Below are 20228 nucleotides of genomic sequence, written 5' to 3' on the forward strand. Positions count from 1 at the left end.
AAATTGGATTCAACACCAAACTTTTTTGAACTCATTTTTGACTTTCCCTAACTCTTTCACCACTTGACTTGCTCCTTGTTTATACTATCCACTTCCAACGCCATATCTACAATCTATGCTATATATATCTCTGTCTCTCTCTCTCTCTTTATTATGTTATTCTCAACAAAAAACCTTAAAAAACAAACGAAATAATTTAAATTAAACAACAAACAAAATTTTGCCATTCTTTCATCTCACGTGACTCGCCAAACGCCTCACCACTCCCAAAAAAAAACTTAAAAAAATAATAATGATAAAATAAATCCCGCCACGCAACATAAACTTCTTAACTTAATGCCTTTGGTTTAACCAATTATTTTATTGCCGACTGACAAATGATTTTATTTCCCAATTATGATTTGCGGTTTTGTTTTGCAATCTAATTTTCGATTTTTGTTAATTTCGACAACTACCGATCACCAACTACCAACCTACCGACAACCGACTAACGATGACCGATAACCAATGGCCCGATAACCCACCCAACTCGATACCACCACCCACTGGCGCCTGCAGACAGGGACAGCAAGGACAAGGACAAGGATAAGCCGGGCAACAACCAGCTGGCCGTGCCACGCCTCTCCGTCTGCGCCGACGCCCAGAAGGTCGACCGCGCCAAGTTGGCCCAAACCGAGTTCAACATCATCGAGTTCGATCCGGACACATTCCGCGTTCTACTCGACTACCTGCACACGGGCACCTGTCCGCTGACCTGCGTCTCCATACCAGGTGAAAATATATACAGAATAAGAACACGAATTCTTTAGCTCTTGTGTTATTTAAAAAAATGGTAACTTTTTTGTACAACTAAAGACCTTTACTTTCTATCCCCGATCGATTAAGAAAAATCGTTCATAAAAAACGGGTTTAAAAATAATTTTATAAATCATTTCCTCATTTTTGACATGGGATTACATCATTTTTTTTTTGGAAAATGTTTTAAATTTAAAGCTGTTAATGCCATTTGATTGATAATTTTATACATTTATTACTACACAGGGTTTTGACACAATAACTGATTTAAAAAAACTTTTCTTTGGGTTTCTATTTCTAAAGAATTTTTTTTATTGTACTTGGTCAAAATTTTTTACGAAAATTGCCATTGTTTGGAAATTTGTATATATAATATAAAATTTCAAGTTTTAGGAAATACTTTACAGGATTTTGGTACAAAGACCGATGGTTTTTTAAGTGTTTCTTGCAAACTCACAAATCTTTTTAACGAATTTTACAGGTCTGCTGTGCGCCGCGGAGCACTACGACCTGCCGGAGCTGCTGCAGGCGTGCTTCCACCACTGCAAGCAATTTCTGCGCATCGAGGTGGTCTGTCCGATGCTCATCTCGCTGGAGAACTACTACTGGCGCTACACATCCGCCTCCGAGCTGGTCAACATGATCCTGTCGTTCGTGGAGAGCAAGGCGCACTCGCTGTTCAAGTGCCCGGAATTCCTGCATCTGTCGGAATCGATGGTGCAGATGATCATGTGCCGGGAGCTGCAGACGCCCGAGATTCGCAAGTTCGAGGCGATGCTGGCGTGGGCCCAGCACAAGGTGGGCAAACTGAAGAACCATCCGAACAAGGACACCCAGTTCGAGTTCGAGTGCATTATGGAGCGGCTGACGCGCGATCTGAACCTGTGCCGGATCTCGCCCAGCGAACTGCTCACCGTCGTCCTGCCCTCCAAGTCAATGAAGAACGAACGCATCATGGAGACGCTCATGGTGCAGGTGAATCTGGGCACGTACCGGATGCCCGAGTTGGATGCGTACCGTCAGCAGTTGCGCCAGCAGGAGTCCGCCGAGGCCACCATCCAGGTCCACCGGGGTGGATGAGACAGTAAGAATGTGAGTTTCGATTTGGAGCAGCAGCAGCAGCAGCAGGAGTCGGATTCGGATGCCACAGTAGCCACTATAGCCACAGTAGCCACAGTAGCCAATGTCCATTCAAATCACCAAAGCCACCCGCCACCGATCGATGCCCGTGCCTATGCCATGGCCTCCTTGGCCGCCGCCCTCGAGATGCAGCAGAATCAGCCACACGATGACGCCGACATGGAGGTGGAGCTGTATGCCAGCTTCGACAATGCCCCTAGTACCAGTCGCGTGGCCGCCCAAATGCAGGCCGCCAAGGAGGCGCGCCGCAAAAGATGGGCGGCCGATGGCGCCAGCGGGAGCAGCGGCGACGGCGGATGTGCCAGCGGCAGCAGCGGTCGACGTTACTAAATCCAGTGTGACTGAGTTTTGACATTGTAAGCCTACCTTTTTAGAAATTGGCCTTAAGTGAGTAGAATTTAAATAAAAAAATTAGCTTGAACCCGTTGGGAATTATAGCGTTGCAGAAGCAAAACACTTTTTTATTTGAGAACCGTTTCTATACATTAAAGTCAACATTTTTCTTAAAAATACAAAAATAATGTAAAAAAGTTAATTTTTATGGCGAATTTCTAAAATGTAGTTTTAGCTTTGTTTTAAATGTAATGAGTGAATGGAAGCAGTGATTGGGAGAGACATTGTTTATTTACCTAAAATTTAATTTCAGATAGGATACAACATTTTTTTTTTTATTTTAAACAAATGAAAGCATTTCAAAATACATTTTTGTTTTTTATGTTTTAAATTATTCAATTAAAAAAAAATAGCTTGATAGTAACCTCAAGTTAACTTTTAATGCTTTGGCGCCCGCGGGTGGATATTTTTTATTTATTATGTAACGTTGAACGTTGTTAATTTTGCAGAAGGACCAAAGTGAACATTTTGGAAATTAAATTTTCATACCTAGATAGGTTTTTGGTAATTATCGAATTTTGTATGGTTACTTTTCATTTCTAGATAGGTATTTGGTTATTTTCAATAATCGAATTTTCTAAAGATGCTGTCCATCACTGTGTGAGTGTGTGAGTGACCTTGTGTGTTTGTCTTTTTTTTAATCCGTTTAACCCACCGCTCGTGAAGGCGCCCGAACCATCCAAATCGAAACTGACATTGTTAACTCTTACATTCACCCCGGAATGACGAGAACCCCCGATTTTTGGGGGATATAGAGAGAGCGGAGGGAGACGGCGGCCCAAAATCCCACCCCCTCCCGCCCCCCTCCCTCTACGAAAAAAAAAGATAATGGTGGAGCAGCCAGGCAAAGCATAAGCATTTTCTACAAGTATTACCCAAACATATAATATATATGTGTACGTTGTATGATCGTCTTAGGAAAGATTGTGTAGACTAGTCTGTTAAGGAACCACTGTGGCATTCGATTTTTGATACCCACACAATCGAAGAAAACCAAAAAAAAAAAAAAAAATGCAGCAAGGAAAAAGATTTGCAAAAAAAAAAGGAAAAACCGGAAAAGAAAACAAAAAACAAACGCTTACTGATGTAAAACAAAGACTTAAAACAAAAAAAAAAACCAAACCAAATTAAAATGAATATAAAAGATAAATCAATTTTTTAATCAATGTTATTGAACAATGTAAGCAGAACAAAACTCCTTTCACCCTTTTCCAGCTCCCTCAATAAAAACCATTTTAATGCCTAAGAAACTACTATATATGATGTACTTAAATGTTCAAGAGAATTGCAAGCATAATCTAACTGTTTAAAGGCGTTTTTTTTTGTATTGTCTGTTAATTTGTTACTACCAAAAAAGGCGAGAAAACATACTATAAATAGGTATCTACATTTCAAGACAAGTTGGCTTGTTCTCCTGTATATTAAACACACGGTAACTGTAGTTATACTAAACTGTAAAGTAACCAATTCTTGTTATTACAAGAAAGAGAGAGTCCAGTAAACCAGAAATACCGATACATAAGTGCAATATCTAAGTGTATGTTTGTATAACCATTAAAGTACTTGACCTAAGAACATATGAACAAAAACCTATAAGAAGAGATTACAACCGAAAAAAATCCCTGAAAACCTGAAGAAAAATCCAAAACCAAGTAACCCATGTGTTAGAAAAAAAGGTTCATTGATAATCCGAAAAAACAGCTCTTTAAAGCCCAAGAATTTCCTTAGGAAAGACAAATATTATCCAAGTAAGAGTTTCCCACAAATACCACAGTGTAACAAAAAAAAAAAGGGAAAAATAAGGAGCCAAAGTAAAGATCGTTTTGTAAATCCCCTGGGAAATGAGTCAATCCTGAACTATATTTTGTGTGCCCAAAACCACATCTCCAACCAGACAAGAACAGCATTTTATTTTTTAATCTACCTAAGGGACTTGCTGTTGCCCTTCGTGAATTCTTCAGTTGCCACAAAAAGCCCAGTTTTTTTTTTTATCAATAAAAGTAGACAAAGCAAAATCTGATGCAACAAGAAAACTAAATGTAAACGGCAGCATTTCCAAAAGGGTTTCACTTAAATGTTCAAAGACGCATATATCAAAATTCAATGTCTAAACTGTACAACCAAGTTTATAAAGTGTCTGGCAGGTCATACATACATATGTAAGCATAAGTGTAAGCAATTAAAATGTAAAACCCTAAAAACGCAAACAGGCAAAGAAAACAAAAACAAAATCAATAACCAAAATACATAAATAATTAAACGCTTTCAATGTGCAAAAAACGGAGTAATTGCAAATGTTAAAAATCAAACAGAACTAAAACTAACGAGAACTAACTAAGAACTACAAACAGTCTTGGAAAATAGAAAAAGGTGAACAATTTTTAGGACTGCTTTTAAAAATGACAAAATAATTGAAAACTCTTTAAAGTAAAATATGTATAAAAAGAGATGGCCGAATGCCATTAAACTCAAAAGCTAGTTATACAAAAGTTGTACGTTTTTTTTTTTTTTTTAGTTTTGTTATTGAATAATCTACAAACAAAATAGCAACAGGTTTAAATGGGCATAAAGCATAGCTGTATTTTTACTGTTCGCTCTATCGACTCAAATATATACTGTTCGAACTGAATGTACGCATCTGAATAATATAAATGTGTTTACAGCAGATATCCGATATACCGAAAATAAACAATAAGTGCTGTTTCTATATGTTTGTTCACAGCAGACCCGCCCACCGACCCACCACCGCCCCTCTGCCGCATTAAACCACCCACCCAACCACCGGATGGCAGAGTGGTGCGCAGTGGTGCAGGGCGGGTCCACTTTTGATAGCAGGAAAACGCAAACCGGAAAACAAATAGCCACTCAATGTAAAGTCGTGACTCCTTTTGAGCTGACGATCTATGGCACGCAAAAAAAAAAATAAAACATTTGTTTAATCGAAAAACAAAAGTGAATTGAATGCAGAATAAAACTAAATAAATGTTGTAATTGCCAGAGCCAAGCATAACAGGAAAAAAATAAAATAAAAATCAAAAAAATAAAACCCTTAATGTTTTCATTTCAGTTTTTTAGTTGGGATGTAAAGTGTGCGTTTCAATCTTGGTTTGTAAATTCTGTCGATTTCTTGTCAAATTTTTTTGGAAAACGAAATGTGACCATTATTTTTTCTTACAGAATTCCAGGATTTTTAAATTGAATTGATTACCAGTTATTTTGGAAACGCCAATTTTTTAAAAATATCAGTGCAAAAACCCTTCATTTCTAAGCTCATCAGTTTTCTTACAGACATCCGATTTCGTATTGGGATTTTGTTTTACAAAAAACTCTGCGTTGTTTTGTAAACGATTTCTTGTCATTTTGAAAACAAGGCATTTTAAATTTTAATAAACGACCAGTACCAACAATATTTTAAATAAATTGTAATCTAAATTAAACACACACTTGAATGTTCGGTTTATTGATTTATTGTTCCTTTCTTATGTTTTTAAAATATATAAATATAAGCGTGGAATATAGAAACGTGGAAACCCCTAGAAAATAATTAAAGAAATTAAAAAATAGGTTCGGGTTTTAATAAGCGGTTCCTGAAGTTGTTTAACAAATTTTAAATTATTATAACTTTCACCCACATCGGTTTTCTTTTTCTTTCTTTTTTGCCAAATAATTTAATACAAGTATTGCGTTTAAACAAGAAACAGCAAATCCAAAATTTCCAAATCCATGGTAAAGTTGTAAAAATCTTCGACGAAACTGGCCGAAGGAAGAGCCAACTTTCCCCCCTCTTTTAAATTAAAAACAAAACGAAAACTGAATTTGAATTTGAATTTTTGCTTGTTGCCGCTTACATAATAAATTAAACAATTATAATAATCAGTACAATAATTCCATTGTTAATGTTTTGTTTGTTGTTGGTTTCCCTTCCACTCAGCACACAAGTTGATGTTGTAATGAAATGTATAAACTAAAACAAATTGCAGACAGCCAAATGCAACGACTTTTGCACTTAACCTCCTCTCTATATACAAAGCTACAAAGTATTTGAATTTCTCATTCTTTTTCTTGGATTTTCCCCATTTCGAATTAGCTATGTTTGTTTGTTTTGTTTTTAGAGCTACGGTTCAATAATTTACGTTATGTAAAGTGTTAACGTTTTGATTACAGAGTTGCCATTCAAAGGAGTTACAGACACAGATAAAGATAAAGATAAAGATATATATATATATATAAGAGAATTTTGGTTACAGGGGGGCTGGGCGAACAGAATTCTTTTCAACTATTGCACTATTATCGGATGTTTCTATATAGATCCCTACAGATAAATGTCTATGTACAGTTGGAGCTGCGCAACGAAACTAAGTGTTTAGCAGATGCTTATGCAATTGAATCGCCGCTTGGGGCTCAAGCACTTAAACGTATATAAAGACTTTTGAACACTTTCGTTTGTCATCAATCACATGTCCACGGATATCCAGCTCTGTTCGTCGTCGTCGTCGATGTTGCCGTCGATGATCCTCCTGGCCATTCGTCCCTGTCCGAATACAAGCTGGCATACGATCCGCTGGCCGAACACGTCCGTCGTCCGGTACTAAATCGCCGCCGGTTGATCCCGGACGACTTGGTGGTGCCCAGACTATCTGCATATGTCATCGGCATCGACAGCGAGTCGCCGGCTGCTGACGCGACGGAGACGGGCATGGAGACGGGCATGGAAACGGGCATGGAAACGGGCTCCAGTAGCTCCTGCATCTGCTCCCCGTCGTCGTCGTGGACAGCAGCACTGGCGGCATCGTCGTCGAAGCCGTACCAGCATCACATGACCATGATTTGCAGCGCTACTCATTGATCTATCGTGCGGTAGATGCGTCTCTGGGGCTCGGGCGTATAGTGGATGCGGGTGCGGAAGTGCTGCGGTGATCCCGGCACACTTTCAGATCCTCGACGGGGTGGCGGCAAGGGCGGCGAAGCCGAAACGTATCTGCAAAGGAGATTGAGGGCCCAGATTAGGCATGATTTAGAGCAGGACGGAGTGAACATACCGGCGGTGCAAAAGTGGTGAGCCCGGCGGCTGGCCACTCAGCTCTAGAAGATTCTTGCGCAGCAACAGCGGCGACTGACCGCGATTGTAGCGCGGCGGGGGATCGGGACTTCGGTGCCGGCGATCCAGTCCGGCCAAGATGTGCGGACTGGGTGGAGTGCTGATGCTGCCTCCTCCTCCTCCTCCTCCTCCGCTGCTCATGCCAATGCCGGGTCCGCTGCTGGCGTAACGGCGCAGGAAGCTACTGGTGCCACCTCCTGGCAGCGGTTCCGTCGTCGGCGAGGTGCTCTGGCTGGTATTACTACTGCTGCTGGCCGCCGACAAGGTGCGATAGTAGTAGGACTTTCCGCCACCGCTGCCGTTGTTCACGATGCTCCTGTAAGCCGGCGGCTGCGGCGGATGCACTAACTCCTGCTCCCGCTCCCGATCCCGATCACGATCCATGCTGGCCGCCACTGGCGACGTGGCTGTGGAATTCAATTGGGTTTTAACATAGGTGGCAAACTGTCGCTTCATGGCGCCGGCGAGAGTGTTGAACCAGCCTGCTCGGTTGGTTGTTTGGTTGTTTGGTTGGTCATTTGTTTGATCGTTTTTTTTCGATGATGATGCATGAATTGAGTGATGAAGGGTGGTGGTTCGTGGTTTCATGGTGATGCAGTGCATTCGTGCAGAGTGCGGTTTTTGGTGTGCGGTAAACGAAGAGAGAAAGAAACGAAACGAAAATGGAAAATGTATAAATACAAGCGCAACTTAGCAGTGTTCAAAGCGAAATCAAAAAAAGCTGGTCTCAGAAATAAAATGTTTGTTTTGTATATATTTAAGAGCTACAAATATAACACTTGTATGTTGATGTTTTTTAAAAGCCATAGTCACAGTCATATTTAAAAAGCTATTAATATTCTTTAATCTATAGAATAATTAGAAGAAAAAAAATAGCTTTACAAAAAGTGCATATAAAAAAATGTTTCTAAAAGGCAAAATTAGTTTTTTTTTTCATTGGCAAACATTTTGGAAAGGTGTATTAAATAAATCTTTAAAAAATGTAGTTTTATCGCATTACTTATTAATTAGGAAGAAGCAGAGTAATTGTGCATTTATTTATTTATTAAAAAAAAAAAGGTGAACAAAACGAATTTTGCCTGTTAAAATCATAAAAAATTCATAATTATGAATTTATTTTTTTTAAGGGTAAGAAGACATCTTATTATGACCTTTTTTTTTTGATATCTTTTGATGTGTTTTTGTTTTTTTGTTTGATGACTTTTTGCCATAAAAAAATAAAATCATACGTAATCTCTTCCTTAAAAAAAAATATTTAAATTATTGCAATATTACTACATTTTAATAAGACTTATTAAATTTCAAAATATTGATTTAATGAAAAAAAAATTCTCGAAGCAATGATACTTCGATTGTTACTCCTAAACTCAGAGATTTTAATTCTGCCAGATAGGATTTTACAAAATGTGATGACGATTTTGTTTCTGAGCGTATAAGTAATAAGCCAGTGGATCGGTTGATGGCTCACCGGCATCGTGCTGTTCCCGGCTGCAGCCATCCAGGCTGCTGCTGCTCGCCCCGCTGCTCGAGCTCTGGCCCAAAAGCTGGCGGCGTGCGTACAGCTTGCTCAGCTTGCTGGCCACCATGGCGCTGGGTCCTCCGCAGTCCGACTGCTGCTGCTGCTGATCCGGGGATCTGGGGGGCAGAAGCGTGGGACTCGTGACCGTTGCCTCGGCGGCGATGGGCAACGGCTGGTACTGCAACTGCTCACCACTGCCGCCCGCGCCAAAGTGACCAGCTGCTCCGGATCCTGTCCCCGATCCTGTTGCCGTTCCCGTTCCTGATCCTGATCCTGATCCTATTCCCAATCCCCCTCCTATCGAAGCTATACCAGACCCAGACGATGGCGATAGGCTGGCGGGATTGACGGCGATCTGGGAGCACGTCGACTGCGTGGAGGACTGACTAGAGGTGGAGTGCGTCGATGGCGGCGGCGGCACATAGTTGCTGTGAAACGGATTCGTGCTGGTCACTCCAACGGGCGGCTGCTGGCGCTGCTGCTGGTACCGCTCCGCCGCTTCCTTTTCGCGCAGCTGATTCTGCTGGTGATAGAAGCGCTGCAGCACTGCAAAGATATTTAAGAGCATATGTTGGTTAACGAGGTCTAAAATCGCCTAAAATATAAAATGTTCCCTAAATATTTTCAATGGGATTTCTTATGGTATTTCTAACAGAGCTAAGTAATTTTAGTTTTTTATTTGGTTTTGAATCCCTTGAGTAATAATTCTTATCCTTCAATACTGAAAATTTAATAGTGGGTAATAATTATTTAGAAAAATGTGTAAATATTTGAACTTTTTTTTACTTTTATAACTCTTTTTTTTACTGTATTTGGAATATATATATATACAAATAAAGCAAGATGGAACATTATGATCACTATGTTAACCAATAACAAATATGGTTCCGGCAGATGGCGCCAGCAATTCTAATCGCGCGGCAAACCACAAAGTCGAAAGCGTCATCTGTTGTGAAAAACTTACGTGGCTGCTTGCAGTTTAGTTGTTTAATAACTTTTGAAATAATTGTTCGATTTAGAAAATTTTTGGTGTCTTCAAAAATTAAGACCGAACGATTATAGACCGAATTTAGACTGCCCAATAACTGGCCTTCCTTTGATGATTGACATTTAATACTTGTAAACTTTAGTGTGGTTTGACTACCCATCGAACTGCAAATATTTTAAATATTGTATAGATTTTGAGGGCACTTACCTATGGGGCTTTGATTGCCCGGCTGCAATCGCTGTGGTTGCTGCTGCAGCTGCTGTTGTTGCTGTTGTTGTTGTTGCTGCTGCGGACTGGCGAGTTGCAGGGTCGGCGACTCTGTGGGGAACTGCTTGCGCGTCATCGAGGGGGAGGGTGAGGAGAGGGCCAAGTTCAAGGTCGTGGTCGCATTACTACTACTATCACAGCCGTCGTAGGCTTGGGAATTGTCCGCTGGTAGGCGCCAAGTGGGCGTGGTCGCTGGCGTTGTCGTTGGCGCTGCAGCTGCAATATTTGGCGGCGTTGTTGCTGTTGTTGTTGATGTGGCTGCATCCATGAATAATGTTTGGTTGTTGTGCGGCAGTGGTATTGTTGTTGCAGTCCCTGCTGCTGAATTGTGTTTCTTTTGGCTGAAGGGCGATGTTGTCAGATTGCGTAGAATAGATTGTCCTGCGATTAAATAATCGATTAAGCATTAATTTGGGCACATTGGCAAGGTTTTTGAATTTTGATATTCCCAAAATTCACAAGTGTTTTCGAAAAATGATCTTTACAAAGGTACAATATCAACATATTTTAATAATGTTAAAAAATGTAATAGCGTAATAATGCCATAGTAAAATGATATTCTTTAGATATTATTTAATAGCTCAACAAATATTTATTATTGTTTTGATCAAGAAATTATTATGTTTTTGCTTACAATATTTAAGTCATAGACGAATAATTATTTTTTCCAGAATTTTCCAGATTGTTATGTTAGCATATAAAGCGAATCAAGACGAAACAATCATAACCAATTTGGAATAAATTTTTTTTATATTGCATTTTAAAAATGTGTGATTTTAAATTGTGTTTGTTTGGTTCGTCTTGATTTCTGGAACAATTTCCCAACAAACTGATTGATCATTGGTTTTACTTAAAGTGAATGCTTGTAAAGAAAACTATGTTTATAAATTTTAATTATAATGTAAAGAAAAATATGTTTATAAATTATAAATAAAAAGTGTAGAAATCTTTACTGTTAGGGTGCTGTGTGAAATGTTGTTATGCTTGATCAGCGGTCTTTAACAACGTATGGATTATAACCCACCGATGCTACTAAACATGGACTCCTTCTTGGGGCTCTCGTCGTTGAATTTGTAGTGTAGATGATGGGATCCGTTGCTCTGTTTCCGCTGCATGAACGGCGATTTGCGATAGAGCCGGTTAAGATCGCTGATTCCTCCGCTTGGTGGCGATAGGGGACTGGCACTACTGCTTCCCCCGCTGCCGCTGCCACTTCCGTTTCCGCTTCTGGTTTCTCTACCGTTTCCGTTTCCGCTTCCGCCGAAACAGTTTGTCGTTGCCGTCGGTGTTGTGGTTGTTGTTGTTGTTGTAGTTGTTGTTTGAGGTAGTTGTGTGGCTGATTGCATGAAATACTGCGACTGTTGCTGCTGCTGGTAACTCGGTATCTGCGTTGCTTTTATTGTCTTCTGCGGATTTGTGGGACTCTGCGCCATAAACGGCATCGCCCTACCATATTTTATAGCCCCACCTGTTGATCCTGATCCTGCTAGAGATCCGGAACCAGAACCGACTCCACTTCCAGTCGCCGTTGCCCTGCAAATTAATGATCAATTCGATTAAGTTCAGTGGATTTTTGTTGGTTGGATGACCAATATGGGTGAGAGCACACTCAAATGTACGCCAATGGCAGAAGGAAGGATTGTTGTGTGTGAATTTGTTTTTGTCTGGGTGTTTACAGGAGAGTAAATATCTGGGATATTGTGAGATTGACAGGAGTTTCCGGGATCTGGATGATTTTTGGGGCACATGTACATAAATTGAGCTGTGATCGCAATGTGAATGTTTTATGTGTATGTGTTTTTGTATATACAATTCGATGAGTGTGACTTGGGTGTGTGGTGTGTGTTCTTGTGTGTGTAAGCGACAGGTGAAACACAGGAAAGGGTCACAGAAGGAGCAAAAGCGAGAAATGGCTGCACAGGATTAAATTATCCTTGCTCAAAACTGCTTTCTTAAATCACATTTTCCTAAAAACAAAATAGTGAAAGATGTAAGAAAAAAAGCCAACAATTTGTGATTTAAATAAATGTTCAAAAGAAAAAATTGGTATTTTATAAAAAAATATGATGTTTCAAATATCAAAGCTAATTTAAAATCATTTAAATTACTTTATACCAGTTTTCTGAAAAAAAAAAATAAAACTAAAATTAATTTTAAATCATAAGTTCACGATAAACTACATTGTCAGTTATTAAGTAATTTCGAAAAACATTTTTAAAAATAAAAAATCTTACCAATTACAAAAAAAGAGGTAATTTTTAGTAAAGGGCCATAAATTAAGCATAAATACATCAAAATGCGCTGTACAAATGGAAAATGATAATGAAAATGTTGTGAAAATTGTTAGCGACACATACAACAATTAAAGCTAAGCATAATAACTAAACAATGTCAAATTACCTTTTCTGGTGAATGAGCATTTCTAGATGAGTAAATAAACAAAGCAGAAATTAAATAAATACGAAAACCAAATGCCAAAGCCAAGCTCAGAAATAAGTCGGAACATGCAAAACTAAACCGAAACCAAAAAATCAACAAATGCCAATTGCTAAAATAAATTAATAATAGTTAGCAGAGCATGTGGCGTGTTTACAACGATTAACGGTTACACTTAACTAATAAAAACATAATTAGAAAGCTAATAATAAGAATAAAAACTCGTCGTACTTACTGAATTTTACTTTTAATTGGGAGGAATTTTTATAGAATTTTTGAGTAGTTATGGTTGGTTGGCATTATCATTATATATAGGTAAATATATATTTAGGTTTTATATATCTGTATATAGAGTTGATGGTTGCAAGTTTTACTTGAATGCTTTTTGTTTGTTTTAAGTTTATGTTGATAGGTTTTAATGTTTGGTTTTTGTTTATAGTTTTGTCTTCATCTTTTTCGTTTGCTTTTATTTTTTGTTAGATTATGTTTATTTTCATTTATTGTTTGTCATTATTGTTTAAGAAATGGTATTAGGAATTAGGTAACCTACAAAAAATGGTAATAAAAAAGATGAAAAAGGAAAATAAAAACATCGCACACACACACTCAAATTAAAAATGTAAAAAAAAAAACGCAAAATTGGAGAAAAAATGTAGAAATGTTTTATAATAATTTCATAATACATTTTTAGTTTCTCCTTAGATTACTTGGTAAAGGATCTAAGTAGGTAGAGGACTGCTAGAAGATAGACAGATAGTTGCGTAAATAGCGGACTACAACTGGGTTATGGGAAACATGCTCTTTCCAAAGAATACCGCCAAGGTCAATCATTAGTACGTTTCAACTTACGCACACTATATAAATATAAATCATTAGAATATTTATTTTATTACTTCATAATATCAACATTTGCATTAAATAAAACTGATTTTAGTCAACTTAAAAACAAACAAACAAACATTTGAACTTATTTGTAACTTTCACTTGTATTCTAAGTTTGTGATATCACAAACATTACATTACATTTACATTAAACTCTAATCGTTTTGAAACGCATTGTTAAATTGCTGCAATAAAAATGATATATTAACTGCTTTGGAAAGAGCATTCGATCACGCACAACCAGTTAGAATCTAATTGCTAGCTAATTTTCATCAAATTTAGTTGTTTCAATAAAGTGGTTTCCCTTCTTAAAGTGTATACAAAAAGGATAATCATGCCAAAAAGGGTAAATGATAGAGGGAAAGTAGCTAAGTGTGAATTTATTAAGTTATTAAGCCTTACCAGAAAAATGAAAATTGCAGAAAAACAAGAGTTAAATAAACAAGAAAAAGAACAACTAAAACAAAACTAAAAAGAGGAACAAGCAGTTTAAATTAGTTGGCTAGAGAAAACATGAATTTTGGAAACCCATCCTTCTGTTAGGAATAGTTTGAAGATTTCCAGCTTTTTTTACCCTCTCCTACCTGTTTTGGAATCGAGAAGCGCTTTAAGCAGAGAACAAAGAACGAAGAATGGAAAACGGAAACGGAAAGTGGGAAAATACAAAGCGGACAGCACTCTTATCAGACACACATCCACTATTCACACTCATCCACAACAGGCACAACGTCATCAGCCGGGAATAGCGGACGGGTCGTTGAAACAATGCCGGAGGATTCTGACACTGGATGGGCTCACCTCTGGAGCGTGGGATCGCCATTGGCACGCAGCCGGTTCTCCTTGATGCTCTGAAACCAATTGGGTACATCTACTTTGGCTATCTCATACGTCCGGATGAAGGGCTGCGCCAGCAGCTCCGGATACTTGGGTCGGTCCTGATGGTTCTTTGTGAGGCTGCAAGTAAAGATTGTAAATTAACAATTGTTTTGTTGTAAAATGGCCAAAATGTTTAGGCAATATATTAGCACCACCCACCACTTGATGACGAAATCGCGAAACTCCTGACTAAAGTTGAAGCCCTCGCCGTATGGCAAACACGGTGGCTCCGAGTCCAGCACTTTGGTGAGCACCTCGAAATCCGTGTTGCATCCTTCGTACGGGGATCGCGCGGTGGCCAGTTCCACCAGCGTTATGCCCAGCGACCACACATCGGCGCGAATGTCGTACTTTGGTTTCTTGGGGTCGATCCGCTCCGGCTGTAAGTTATAAAAGTTATTTAGTAAATAATATACTATAAATTTAATTATATTTTCAGTAGAAAAATATATGGCTCACTACCGACTTTAAAATCAAAATGTATTTAATGCCAAACTAAACCTTACCACACGTGTACAATGTATTTGCTTAGTACTCACTAAATTAAAGCTCAGTTCAATTTAAATTTTTCAAATGTTTTACTTGCAAGTTGTATGCCTATTGGAATAGCTCGATTGGGATTGACTACTGATATCGCCAAAGTAAAATCTACCTGCGTACATACACGTTCCCGATCACGTTCATTATTATTAAAATAACATAAGTCATGACACCTACCGATTAATCTACACAGACCAAATATATTTTCTCAGAAATTTAATGAGCTGTGAGCTTGAAAGTAAACAAATTCACATTACAGAATTGAATTATTGAATTATTAGCAAACTCCCATTGAGTTAAATGTTGATATAAAAGCAATATATATATATATATATATATATATATATAAATATATTAAGTAGTTTTAAAAACTTGGTATTAAAAACTTAGCAAACTACTTATTGGGAGCTATGAACAAAGCTTTTTAGAATAGGAAATAGGAAATATTTAAAACCAAATATTTGCCATATTTACTTAAATTTATATTTGAATTTAATATTATATTTTCATATTTTCAGATCTTGATTTTTACTATTCCATTTTTTTATCAGTGCAGGTTTAAAACTATTTAGTGACTGTTTAAATGTGCTAAAGTCTTACAAGACCCTGCCTGAAGCCCTCTTATTAAGTTATGATCTTTGAGGTAAACCCACCGCCATATATGCTGCACAGCCGGCTGATCGAGTGTTGGCCTTGGAGTCCACCAGGCGACCGCTGATTCCGAAATCACAGAGCTTGATGTTGCCACGCTCGTCGATCAGAATGTTCGAGGGTTTCACATCGCGATGGATGACCCCGTGCTTGTCCTTCAGATAGGACAGGGCATTGACCGTCTGGGAAATTAAAGTGGAATGTTATTAGTTGTAATCTATAAATCAAATTACTATTTTAAACATACCGCCACAGTGACCTTGCCAAGGATTCGTTCCGGCACTGGCTTCTTGGAGAGCTTGAGCAGCTTGTCAAAGCACATGGACATCAGTTCCATGCAGATCCAAACATCCGGATCACGAACAAAGCAGCCCAGGCACTTGACGATATACTTGCAGTCGTGCGACTTGAGCACCACATCCAGATCCATCAGGATGCGCTTGTTCTCCTCGGCGTTGCCAGTGCGTCGCATCTGCTTTACGGCGATGATCATGTTGCTGGACAGGTGCATCATCTTCACCACATTCCCGCTGGTCCCGTTGCCCAGGTCGCCCAGGTGCTTGAGGTCATTGATGTCCGTCGGATACTGCCGCCCATTGATGTTCAGCTTGCCCGTCTGCTCCATGATTATCTTTAGCTTTTTATCCGTCTCCGAAACCGGAGGATGCGGCGGCGTGGGCAGCGGCAGTATCACAGGTCTCGTCCGGTTAATGCCGCTGCCGCTTGAGGCTGCAAGAGAAAAAACAATAAAACAGGTGGCTAGTTTCGTGATGAAAGGGATAGTGTACATTGTACAGTTTTACATCAATATTCTGAACATAATTCAATATCAATAATTTATATTTACTAATAATTATACATTTTTAATTACTAAAATAATAAAATTGTGTTTTTAAAAGCATCACATTGTTATTTTAAGTTTAATATGTTAAGAAATTGGTTTAACTATGGGGCTGAAGAATTTTTTTGGAAAATGGAAAAAATGCTCATATCCAAAATGTATTGCCTATTTTAAGGGATCCAAGCCTTTATATTTCCATCTCAGAAACCCTTAACTACTATGAAAAAATAGACTATTTCAGACAATGAAAATATAATTAAATACCGATTATTGCCCACTGTGCCATTTTGAATAAATGTATGTGTGTGCGTGTGTGTGTGGGTGCGTGAAGAGGGAGAGAGAATGAGAGCAATTTTGTTTTTGTTTGCGAAGTTATTTTTCATGGCAACAATTCAAATCAACAATTAGCAACTACAACAACAGTAAGTCATAAAAAATAGCGTTATTTGTAAGCATGCGAAAGAGGAGACGAGGCAAAACGGCCGATGAATGTGGGTGGTCGGGGGCAGAGGAGGGGAAATGTGAGACCCAAAAAAAAAAAAAAAACAAAAGCAACGGGCATATCAAGACATTACTCCGGAAATGCCAAAAAGTAACCAACGAGAGAGCGAGAGCGAAAAGCAGAGCGAGGGAGAGTCGCACACGCGCAAAAGTAAATAAATAAATAAACAAACAAAAAAGTAAACAAGAAAAAAACACTTGATGGCCGATGAAAATACAGTAAGAAAAGTATGCAAAACGAGACATAAATATATGTCAAAAAGAAGAACAGAAAGGGAAAGAGAAAGGGCGTCGGGTGGAAAAAGGGGTGGCACCGACAAGTTGCACCCACACACACTTGAGGTCAAAATACTAGCGGTATTTACATAAATTAAAAAAAAAAATTATGGGTTTGAAAAAAAAGTGCCAAATCAAATTAAATTATTTTCAATATTACTTGAAGCAATATAGGTATTATGTATATATTGGACGTAATGAATTTGTTCACCTCTTTTGAAAATGTATGATAATAAGAAAATATTTTCAAGAAAGAAAAAAAAACAATTTTTCAAAAAGTGGAATACACGTTCAGAGAAACTATAGCCACTAATCTAATCGACTAGTAATGTTTTCGATTATTCAAAAACCCATTAACCATTTTTTGGCGTTCATGAAAAACTGTCTATATATCAGAAATTGTTAATCTAATCGACTCGAAAATTTGTGGTCGCGGTGCACAGTTGTTAATTCCACTGTAGATTTTTGGGGCCTGACAAAGGCCGAAAACAAGTTGGCTTCGCTTTTGGTTTTCGCACTTTGCCGCCCCGCCTGTCTTATCTATGCAATCGGAAAAACAGACCGGGGAAAAAGTGGAAAACGCAGGGGTATTTACAGGGTTGATGGGTGCTGGAATGGGGGATTATGAGCAGCTGTTATGCAGTCGGGAATCGATAGCGGTTGCCCTTTGTTAGCGGAATTCAAATACTCAAAACCAAAGGCAAAAGCCATCCAAGAAAACGAGCACTTTTCTTATCGCAATTTAAACACACGCACAGCCAATACACAAGCACACAAACACCGGCAGCTCATTGGGCAATGACAATTTATTAACAAAATATTTACACATAAGCGGACAAAAGATGGTTTTGTGGCTTGCGGTTGGCGCTTCGGTGTATATAGATTTTTGGTGACCATTTTTGGGGATCACGATTTTTCTCAGCCCTCCTCTTTTATTACCACTTACAAACTGCCTACAGTTGTGGTCAACATATTAGCACTTAATCTGCATATGTCAAGGAAGCTCAACAAAGATTTAACCTGTTTAAAGTTCGATCTTTCTGGGAACTCCCGAGTCATGTTGAACTTTTATCAATGCCGTTTTATGTGAGTTTGATATTTCTTGGAACATGATTAGGTGGTGTTTTACAAATCTCTAGGGATTATAAAGATTTCAGGCCACAGTGACAAAATTACCGGATTTGAAAGTACGTGTTATTTTTATTCTGAAACGGATTTAGAATCCCTTTAGTGTTTGATAAAGGACTTATGGTCGCTACCGTTACTACAAAATAAATGTAGAACATTAAATTGCAGAGTTTACAAATATACCAACAAATAGTACTTAAAGAAAAATTTTAAGGGCTGATATCAAGCAAGTATTTTTTTGAAAATTGGCATGTGGAAAGGTAACTTTTAAAATTTGTGTTATAGGAATTGTAATATCTGAAGACGGGATTTGGAGCATGGGCCCATAAGTGATCTTAAAATTTGAATGTAAGAAATACCCAAAGATTACAATAGAACGGATTTAGCATTGCTACATATGCTAAACTAGAAATGAAATTTGAGATAAGTAAATCTTTGTCTTTAGAGAAGCCCATATAGTTGACACTCCTCACTAATTTATGTAGGTATAGATTTAGGAACTTGTGTTGCAATATAAATAGTTACTTTAATAAGGATTTTAATGAGTACTCTCCATGACTTTAGGTATGTGTAAATATTGGAGATTCGTTTTTCCTTATCGATAGGCTTTGGGATGTAATTATTCTCCATGAAGTTGGGTACGTACAAATATCAAGGATTTATTTGCCTGTACCATTATTAAATATAGAATTTTGAGGGGTCATTTAGATAGCCCATCCGAGTATCTTCTATCGTAATTCATGTACATATAATTTGTACTAAGGACTTACGTATGGGTAGAGTGGGCGTGGCTCGCGGTACTCTGGTTGTGGGCGGGGTATATGCTCCGCCAAAGGCGCCCGGCGACGAGGCTGCGGATGCGAATGAGGCAGATGCGGATGCAGAGGCGGATGTGGACAAGGACAAGGCGGTGGCAATTGGTGCCGCCTGAGGAACTGGAGGTGCTGGCCGCTGGGCTATGCTGATTCCAGAGCCCAAGGGCGGTATGTGGGCGGCGGATGTGGCTGCGGATGCGGATGTTGCCAGTGGCGGAACGCGGGAACCCGAACCGGAAACGGAACTGGAAACGCCTGAACCACGAGCACCGGAAAGGACGATCTGACCGTGGGACTCATTTTGTTTCTGAAGTTTCGCCTCCAAGGATTGCAGGCGACTGCCGATCGTCTCGAACTCAATGGTGGACATATTATTCTGTTTAAGTCCTTCGATGCCTGGATTACTACACTAGATTTTTGTTTGAATTTAATTTGTATTACTATTGGATTGGTTTATATTGTTTCAATTTGTTTTCTCGGCACTTCTTCGATTTTTCTCTCTCACACACACAAACACACACAAATGCGCGAGTGTGAATTTTGTTTTGTTGTGCGCGGTTTTTGTTGTTGTTTGGCGGCACACACACACACCAACACCCGCACACACACAGGGGCGCTGCGTTGAACTTTCACACTTGCACAAAAATAACGGATCGCTGGACTTTTGTTGTTGGCGGCCACAAAAACAAAATCGAAAAAAGGAAAACACTGTCACTGTGCGTCGGAGAGAGATAGCCTCACTTACACACACACACTCCCTCTCTCTCTCGTTCTTTTTCAGCAGCAATGGCAACAACAACTTGCGATTTTTTCCTCCTTTTTTGGGAGGATATTTCGTGGGTATTTGTCCTTTTGACGGGTCGGTTTTTTGGGTTTTTGGGTTTCGGTGATCGTTTTGTTTTGCGGCCGCAGGCGGCGGTATCACTGGCACAATTCTAACGCTCGGTTTTGCTCGATTTTGCTGCCCAAATCGCGTGTACAATCCAAAACAGTGTGACCGCAGCGTCACCACAGAAATATACTGAGCAACTCTAGTCAATACACTAAAACATGCCAGGTAATTGGGGCGAAAATACCGATAA

General features: G+C 38.9%; 2 protein-coding genes across 14 annotated transcripts in view; one reads left to right on the plus strand and one right to left on the minus strand.

The window, feature by feature from the left end:
* The window catches only part of LOC128264452 (uncharacterized), a 110043-nt gene extending 104869 nt beyond the window's left edge, over window positions 1–5174 (plus strand). For 7 of the 8 annotated variants that reach the window (XM_052999909.1, XM_052999910.1, XM_052999912.1 and 4 more), the window contains 2 exons: window positions 559–771; window positions 1277–2023. In XM_052999909.1, the coding sequence (XP_052855869.1) occupies window positions 559–771; window positions 1277–1875 (812 nt within the window). In that variant the 3' untranslated portion in view covers window positions 1876–2023. Of the gene's footprint in view, window positions 1–558; window positions 772–1276 lie in introns of all 8 variants that reach the window. The other variant, XM_052999917.1, reaches the window with a different exon arrangement.
* Window positions 5175–5779: 605 nt separating this feature from the next.
* Window positions 5780–20165, minus strand: LOC128264456 (dual specificity mitogen-activated protein kinase kinase hemipterous). 6 transcript variants are annotated; one of them, XM_052999924.1, is made up of 10 exons: window positions 19102–20165; window positions 15833–16314; window positions 15588–15767; window positions 14554–14774; window positions 14317–14472; window positions 11225–11733; window positions 10141–10581; window positions 8895–9491; window positions 7368–7833; window positions 5780–7306 (listed from the first exon to the last, which is right to left on the minus strand). In XM_052999924.1, exons 1-10 carry the CDS (start codon window positions 19514–19516, stop codon window positions 7168–7170), a joined length of 3606 nt encoding a protein of 1201 aa, XP_052855884.1. In that variant the 5' UTR covers window positions 19517–20165; the 3' UTR covers window positions 5780–7167. The 6 variants fall into 6 exon arrangements, with proteins under 6 accessions (XP_052855884.1, XP_052855883.1, XP_052855885.1 ...); XM_052999923.1 differs by having other exon boundaries at window positions 7368–7908; XM_052999925.1 differs by lacking the exons at window positions 14317–14472; window positions 14554–14774; window positions 15588–15767; window positions 15833–16314; window positions 19102–20165 and adding exons at window positions 12601–12622; window positions 12872–13171 and having other exon boundaries at window positions 7368–7908.
* Window positions 20166–20228: the final 63 nt, after the last annotated feature.

This window comes from Drosophila gunungcola, unplaced genomic scaffold (genome assembly GCF_025200985.1).
Source record: "Drosophila gunungcola strain Sukarami unplaced genomic scaffold, Dgunungcola_SK_2 000071F, whole genome shotgun sequence".
NCBI classification, from domain to species: Eukaryota; Metazoa; Arthropoda; class Insecta; order Diptera; family Drosophilidae; genus Drosophila; species Drosophila gunungcola.